Source organism: Anoplopoma fimbria, chromosome 8 (assembly GCF_027596085.1).
Source record: "Anoplopoma fimbria isolate UVic2021 breed Golden Eagle Sablefish chromosome 8, Afim_UVic_2022, whole genome shotgun sequence".
Taxonomy (NCBI): Eukaryota; Metazoa; Chordata; class Actinopteri; order Perciformes; family Anoplopomatidae; genus Anoplopoma; species Anoplopoma fimbria.
The window spans coordinates 26178207-26186704 of NC_072456.1; the positions used below are offsets into that span (position 1 = coordinate 26178207).

Here is an 8498-nt window from a genome sequence, read left to right on the forward strand (position 1 = left end):
AAGCCCTTTTTGCTTCATGTCGTGTATTCAAAGTGTTATACACATGAAGTGTATTATTAATATTGAAGTAAACAACTTTTATAACATTGCTTTATACTTTTTCTGATGCTCACCAGCTTTTAAATTCACTCTTAACTCACCTTCACAGTGACATTTCTTTCACCATCACTGTTCACCACCAGCCAACCTGCTGCTGTTGATCAAATTTAATAACTTACTATTATTTATTTTTTTATTCTCAAGCGCGCAGAGCTCCAATGACGCAGCCCCGGTGTCATGTGTGTGTGTGTGTGTGTGTGTGTGTGTGTGTGTGTGTGTGTGTGTGTGTGTGTGTGTGTGTGTGTGTGTGTGTGTGTGTGTGTGTGTGTGTGTGTGTGTGTGTGTGTGTGTGTGTGTGTGTGCCAGGAGCCTTCATATTACTCTGACGTGAGATGGAAACTCTCAGAAGAGCAAGAAGTCAAGCAGACACAAGCAACAAAAACAACAACAATAAATACTACAAAACCAGCAGAGGAGCAAGAGGCCAGCGCCAGAGGAAGAGGGAGATAAAGAGAGATACAGAGAGATACAGAGAGAGAGAGAGAGAGAGTGGAGATGAGGACCTTCCAGACCCAGAGCCAGGCAGCGCAGCGCGGAGCCTCCAGCAGCCCGCTCAGCCTCATCAGCTCCGGCAGCAGCAGCTCCATGAGTCTCCTCAGCACCGCCAGCGTCGCCCTCACAGCCCTGCTCCTCCTCTCCATCCCAGTCTGCAGAAGTAAGTCACACTATACTCTATCTATGTATCTATGTATCTATATCTATATCTTTTTATCTTTTTATCTTTTTATCTATTTATCTATTTATCTTTTTATCTTTTCATCTATTTATCTATTTATCTATTTATCTATTTATCTATCTCTATTTAGATGAAATCTATCTAAAATCTATCTATCTCTCTGTCTGTCTGTCTGTCTGTCTGTCTGTCTTTTTGTTATAACTATCTATCTTTTTCTATGAGAGAGACTGAAAGTGTAACTTTTAATCATGCATTGTTGCTTATGCTTATCTATCTATCTATCTATCTATCTATCTATCTATCTATCTATCTATCTATCTATCTATCTATCTATCTATCTATCTATCTATCTATCTATCTATCTATCTATCTATCTATCTATCTATCTATCTATCTATCTATCTATCTATCTATCTATCTATCTATCTATCTATCTATCTATCTATCTACCTCTCTATCTATCTATTTATCTATCTATCTACTGTATATTTTCAATTAGTCTCATGATTATTTTTCCATGGAAAATTTTGGAAAATCACCACTTAAGGAAAGAAAAAGAAATTGTAAAAACATTGCAGCAATTCAACATTCCTAATAATAAAGTTATTATTAATTATATATAATATATAATATATATATATATATATATATATATATATATATATATAGAGAGAGAGAGAGAGAGAGAGAGAGAGAGAGTATGTAGAGCAATTGTTTGGATATGAATAGTTAGAGAGATAAAAGGATGGATGGACGGTGTCTATGAACGTTTGTCATCCATCCATCATAGTTGTTCTCTCTCCTTATAACTGATGCGACATTGTCAGAAAACCTCGATCCTGCTGCTGACCTCTGACCTCTACTCTCTGACATGAAATCACACAAATGATTGAGATGTGCGTCGATGCAGATTGACAGTCAAAGTGTTTTTCATAAGCTTCTGAGATGCAAGATGTATTTTTTGGGAGAGTCTGTGATAAGAGTCTGTGATAAAAGTCTACTGTTGTGATATTAATTATATTTCTGTGTTGTTGTGTGAAAAATAAAGGTGCTCCAGCAGAACTTCAGCATTCCACAACAGATCAGAGGCAGCTCCTCAGCCAGGTACGCCTTTTAATTTCCATATTTATTCATATTTCTTCTTCATCCTTCCTGCTCTGTGTGCCTTTACGTCATCCTCTGTGATGCTCCACAGATAGACGCCGTGTGCTCGTCCTACCTCTCTGCAGACCTCAAGTTTTGGGTGAGAGTTTTGGGATTCTGTTTGCCCTGTTGTTGTTGTTGTTTTTACATATATATTGCAATTTTAAGGTATATTTATTATGTTTTTAATCGTCGCTCTTCTCTCTGGTATCAGGCATCTGATGTCTTAGGAGAACTCTGTGTCTTGATGCTGGTTCAGAAGACAAAGGTTATTCATGTTTGTACTTCATTCTAACAAAAATATGTTTTTTCACACTATATTTAATATGATATGTCACAGTGAGACATTGATCGTCCATCGTATTTAAAAAGAGGTACACAGATAACGATTTGCATTGTGACATCAACCAAAAGTCTAATTTTATTTTATTCTCAGGAGGTGAAAGTGCACGAAAATAGTAAAAGGGTAAGTTCATCTTCATCATTTTCAGGGCTGCAACTAACGATCATTTTCATTTTCATTTAAAACAATTAGTTTTTTGATCTGTAAAGTGTTGAATGTCTAGAAAATGGTGAAAAACGTTGAGCAATATTTCCAAAGACGACGTCCTCAAATGTCTTGTTTTTTCCACAACTCAAAGGTATTCAGTTTACTGTCACAGAGGAGGAAAGAAACCAGAAAATATTCACATTTAAGAAGCTGAAATCAGAGAATTTTTACTTTTTTACTTAAAAATTACTCAAACTGCTTATACAAAAAAGGTGCATATTAATTTAGCGGTAACTTAATCGATTAATGTTTAATCTTTAGACTTGTGGTGTAAGAAAATATCTATACACTTAAGTATCATGATAAAAGGTTTTGTGATACTTTATCGATTGTTAAGGTATCAAACTTACTTAAGGTAAGTTTGATACCTTCTTAAACGCCTGAAGAGGCTTCACAACTTCTTTCCCCAAACCAAAATACGTGCACAGTCCTCAAATACACATAAATAAATGAAAACCCTCCCTTGTTCTGTGCTCTCTCATGCAATGTCAGATTGCATGAGAACTTGGATTGTGTTTGTCCTCTCTGTCTGTGGTTCACGCTTGACAACACAAATGTCAAACAAGAAAGAAAAACTGGTAAATTGGCAGAAACATAATATCAACACTTTCTGGATCAATTATCAAAAAGTTTTGATAATTGATCCTTCTTGATATTTGTATTAAGTGTCAGGTGAATTTACAAAGGTTTTCTGGTCATGTAGAAGATGTTAAGTGGGCAAAGATGACGCAAAAAGCAGAGTGCAATGTTAACAGGATCAGTGGGAAATTATTATTTACATGCATTGCATTTAATTTACCCTTTATGTGCATTTATGCTCCTTTATATGGAGTCACAGTAGTGCCATAAAAAAACAAATATAAGAAAAACATGTGGAAATATAAAGACGAGTACATATAAGAATGACAAATAGTATAAAATAACAATTTTAAATGTGTACATTTATTTGTACATTTATTTCTCTCTTTATTTATTTCTATATTTAAAAAATATATATTTATTTATTTGTATATAATATATATATTATATATATATATATTTTTTTTTTTCTGTTAACAAGTTTTTTCCTTATTGCTTTTGCTATTCCTTGAAGGACCCAGCTGTCAATCAACTGGCTTTTGTGGTGGGCCTTTCCTCCCCATGCTGAGTAGTCAATTCCTGCACACATATACTCTATTTTAAATAAAAATTATAATAATAAAAATAATATAAAGTAATTTATATGCAAAAATAAATAAATAAAATATTTTTTTACATAAATAAATGATCAAAAAAACATGAAAGTAAAATAAAATGCTTATAATTATTCTCATCCTATTATTTATTTTTATATTTCCACACTTATATTCTCTTACACATTCATTATATTTTTAATAGCACTCCTGTATACATTGAAAATATAGCTTTTTTCAACAAAAAGACATATTTCTTATGTAGAAATGCCGTTTTGTCTTCTGCTGCTCCTTCATCTGTCGTTGAATAATGCATAAATGTGGTGCGTCTTTCAAAAGACTGATGCTGAAGGCTGCAGCGAAGACATTGAGAAGCATTTGTTTGCGCACATATCTGAGCTGCATGCTTCCCTGGAGATGAACCCGAGATCATCTCTTTGCCCGTTTGGCTCTGTCTGTGTGTGTTTTGTGTATTTGTCAGACTCCAATGTTGCATCCTCTCCTGCATCTCGTTTCTCAACTCCACACCAGAAGAGAGAGAGGAATCTCAATGCGCGTATGTACCACCCACGTCAGTTCTCTTCTCTCTTTTCATTTCCTTTATTGTTTGTTTTTTCCCTTCACAAAATAAGCCACTGATTGATAAAACAAAACATTTCTCTTTTTTAGCATGCACAAAAAGATGCAATCAATGGTGACATGAAATCTCATTTTGCTTGACATATTTTCAGAGTATGTGGCTTCAATGAAAACACAGAAAGAGCAGATAGAACTGCAGCACTCACAATGGAAACACACGTTTTCCTCCCTTCAGCTCACATGTCAATAGAGCCGCTTCACGTCGGAGCAGCTCTCCTCGCTCTCTGTGCAAACCACATTAGTTTGTTCTTTCCCAAGCTGCCAGCAATTATGGTCTAAAATTAGTGCGGCCAAACTTATATTTCTATCAATTCACAAAGTGGACTCAGAGGGAGTATGTGAGTGAGTGACGTGGAGAGTTGTTTGTTTTTTTGCTTTAGGATTGTGAATGATGGAGTTTGTGCTGTTTGATGGCGTTTGCTGGTGGAGGAGAGTCGTAGTAGAAACATGGAGGAAATAAGTAAAAAAAAAAAAGGTGTTTTTGCTTGTAGTAAGTAAACAAACTCTGACAATGGAGCAAGAATTTCCTTCAGGATTAATTAAGTTCTATCTCCTCTTGAAAAAATATGTTATATTTATGTCTTTAAAGATAAAATAAGCTCATTTTGAGATATATTTATAATAGTTTTGCTCAAGTGATGCTCAAAAGTAGTCATTTTAAAATGCATTGTCTTGTCAGGTGAGTGAATTTTATATTAAGAGATATTTTGAGATATTTTGCCTTGTAATTAGACACATTAACTTGCTTTGTTTTTTTTGTGTGTTTTTGCAGTGAAATTAGAAAAGTTAAAGGTAAATGCTGTGGTTTTTGTGTCCGTACAGGCTGAACTCCAGGGACCTGGAGGAATCCAGAGCAGAGGTTACTTCCTCTATCGGGTACGAACGCTTTAATGTCAGGAAATAAAATTAAACAATGAATTCTGTTGGATAATATGATGAACATTCAATCACATTTTGCTTTGCATTTACAGCCACGAAATGGAAGACGATCCCTAGAATATAAGTAAAATAAAGGTAATGCTTGTTTTGTTTTTCACCCATAGACACAGTCTTTAATAGAATAGAAGTTTAGAGTGAGGGACTGTATGAAAATGACCAGAGGTTTGAAAAAAATGATGTATTCTTATTGTTCTTTTAGCTAAATGAAGCTAGTTTAATTTATTTGTGGGTATGGATCATAAACTTGTGATTTACTTAATTAAAGGTGAGACACTACAGGTGAATAGGGTACAAAAGTAACTGATATCACCGTGAATTCTCCTGTTGATTACTGACATTAAGACAATTATTTTTTGTGTTACAACTTTTATGAAACGTTATGTTTAAATATGCAAATGAGGTATTATCTTATAAAATACGTGCTTATTTTCATACATTTAAAGAACATAAATCTGAACATTGGATAAAGCCAGGTTCAGAGTTCTTGTTTTATTTTGTTTACATATTAGAGTCAAAGGTTTTTTAAAAAATTAAAAAAGATTCTCCATGTTTTTAGTAATAAATGTTGTATAAATCAGGCTATGAATGATATCTGAACAAAGCCCTCTGTGTTAACCTTCAGAATATAGAGAGGAATGAAGCTGTAAAGTTTGGTGTATGTAAGAGCTACTGAAGTGGAGATTTCTGGATCAGAGTCTGAGAAAAAACTCATTTAGAGAAAACGTCCTTTAAAGATATGTTTAGTTAAATTACATACATGTTGAAGACACTACAGGTGAATAGGGTAAAAAAATAACTAATAGATATCAACATGAAACTTCACCAGTTGATTACTGACATTAAGATGATTATTTTTTTTATTACAAGTTTTCTGAAATATTATGTTTAAATATGTAAATTAGGCATTATCTAATGGTAACTTTTGGAGAATTTAGGTGAAATCTACAGACGCAAATAGACAAAGTAGTAAAATAAACACATGAATTTGTGTTTTGGATGTTCTCTTTCCAGTAGTCTGAAAGAAGACATATTATGGAAGAAAAATAGCCCAGCGGATGAATACATGTTTAGTAATAACTCGTAGCCAATGGCTTAAAATGTCTCTTTCACTTACAGATAGTTGTACTACTTTAACAGTGTTATAATATTATTTTTGAAATATTGTTGTACTTTCAACTAAGTGTCCAAAGAAAATATAGATAACTAGAGGCTGTCAACATTATATTTATATGTGGTTACAATATCAGAGTGTTTTCTCCTCATGGTTGTGTATTGATGGTTGTTAGAGTCGCCACCTCTGAAGATGAGTGTACAGAGACGACGTAGACCAGAGACCCGAGCCGCTGCACCGCGACTGAGCGACCCAGACTTCAGCTCTCAGCCCTCATGCCGCTGCTGTACAGTGATGTCTGAATGTACACAAAGAAAAAGATCCAAACACTATTCATTCGTCCAGATTTTATTTTGTGTCATGTGTGTGTTTGTGTGTCATTTGCATTAAAACTGCTACAATGTGGTCGGGGCGTACGTTTGACTTTGCTGCACGTTATGAACAAGAATCTTTTACTGCATTTGGGAAAAAAAGGTGAAACAGGAAGCTGTATGCATGAATAAATGCAGATACACACAATCAATATATATATATATACAATGCAGTCAAACACACATCAGGAATTTGACACCTAGAAAATTAAACATACTGCTAAATATAAACAGTGTGAATACTTTTCTATGTACAGCTTTAAATTCTTATAAAAAAAAGCACCTTTTTGCATTTTTTGTGTACTCAATGTGTCCTTTATAATAATACATATAGGAATCCAGAACACACTGAACAAGCAAAGCTGCTAAAAGAAAAAAATGCACACACACATGCAAGAAAATCATTATTTTTTTACGCTTTTTAGACATGAGAGGTTATTATGATTTCAAAATGACAAACCTAACTGATTGATCTTAACTTTATATTTAAATAAAAAATTCAAACAGGTCAACGTCCTTGTTTATTAAACTCAAATGTAACCAACCTTCCTTAGATTCATAATAAAACAAACAAATCTCCCAGGAGGAGAAATTAATTCAAACAGACAATAAATAATAACAACATGATGTGATGTTGAATCACAATGTGATAGTTTCAGTTTTTCTAAATTTTTCCTGAATATGTAATTACAGTAATCAACACTAGATGTCACCATCTTTATACCAATGAAAACTAAAGGTGCTTTCAGTTCTATTGATGTTTAAGAGAAGATTTGGCAAACATTTAAACAGAATAAATGGCTGAAAGCAAACCTTTAATGAGCAACAATCATCTCTGGCACTGCAGTTACAATCTCTAATTGTTTTTAGAGCTACTGTTGTGAAGTTTTAATCTATTTGACTGTGTTGTATTGTGTTGTATTATAGTGTTTGCACTGTTGAACAACATTTTGTACAGCAGAACCTTTTTGGCACAAAGGACCTCATCAAGACGGAGAGCTTGCGTTTCCAGCCACAAACAAAACACAATAAAACACAAGTGTTTTCACAGTTACATATTAATTAGTTGAGAGCATTTAGTTTTTTTAATTGAGTGAGCTACTGTGAAAAATAGCACGAGACTTCTGGCCAACTCATATTATTAAAAACAACAAAGCAATTCATGTTGGACTTGAATCAATAAAGTCAGGCTCACTTCCAAATAGTTTCATGTGAGAACTCATTAGGACTCATATTACCTGAGAAAGAGACTGAAGAACATTTGGCATCCTTCCAGGGAGAAAAGAACATGTGAGCATATACAAAAATATAATCATTGCAGGCCTAACATAAGAGTTTTTTATTCATTTAATTGTCTCTCTGCATGGCCCATGATCGCCTCGGCTGATTTGCTGCCACGTGACTAAACAAATCTTCATTTTAAGGTGAACATGATCAGTTTTGCAGGAGCAGCACTGGATGCATGCAAATCATTTAACATCATCAGTCAACACAGAGGTGGTAAACTGGGTTTAGATGCTGTAATGTGACTGAACACTACCGTCTGTCCCTGCTTCTTCACCGTGCAAAGAATAAATCGACAACATAAAGAAAACATATTTTCTAAAAGATAATAACACCATTATATTTGCATTATATGTGACGCATTTTTTTTCCATATACAAAACAATTAAATTCATAATTTTATAGTCTCCCTCCCCCCTAAAAACAGGGAAACAGCGCCACTCACCTATTGACTCCTTGTGTGTGGTTAGAAGTGGTATTGTAATTGTTGCTGCTTTGGCTGTTGCCAGGTGAC

General features: G+C 34.1%; 1 protein-coding gene across 1 annotated transcript; it reads left to right on the forward strand.

The window, feature by feature from the left end:
* Nucleotides 1-594: 594 nt before the first annotated feature.
* Nucleotides 595-5286, forward strand: nmu (neuromedin U). Its single transcript, XM_054603569.1, has 8 exons — nt 595-754; nt 1824-1879; nt 1971-2018; nt 2133-2186; nt 2355-2384; nt 4122-4196; nt 5102-5155; nt 5251-5286. The coding sequence occupies exons 1-8, from the start codon at nt 595-597 to the stop codon at nt 5284-5286; spliced, it is 513 nt and encodes a 170-aa protein (XP_054459544.1).
* Nucleotides 5287-8498: the final 3212 nt, after the last annotated feature.

Coding starts and splice junctions, on each gene's coding strand:
- nmu (XM_054603569.1), top strand. CDS start 595: ATGAGGACCTTCCAGACCCAGAGCCAGGCAGCGCAGCGCGGAGCCTCC. Junction 755..1,823: donor CTCCATCCCAGTCTGCAGAA/GTAAGTCACACT, acceptor TGAAAAATAAAG/GTGCTCCAGCAGAACTTCAG. Junction 2,187..2,354: donor TGCTGGTTCAGAAGACAAAG/GTTATTCATGTT, acceptor TTTTATTCTCAG/GAGGTGAAAGTGCACGAAAA.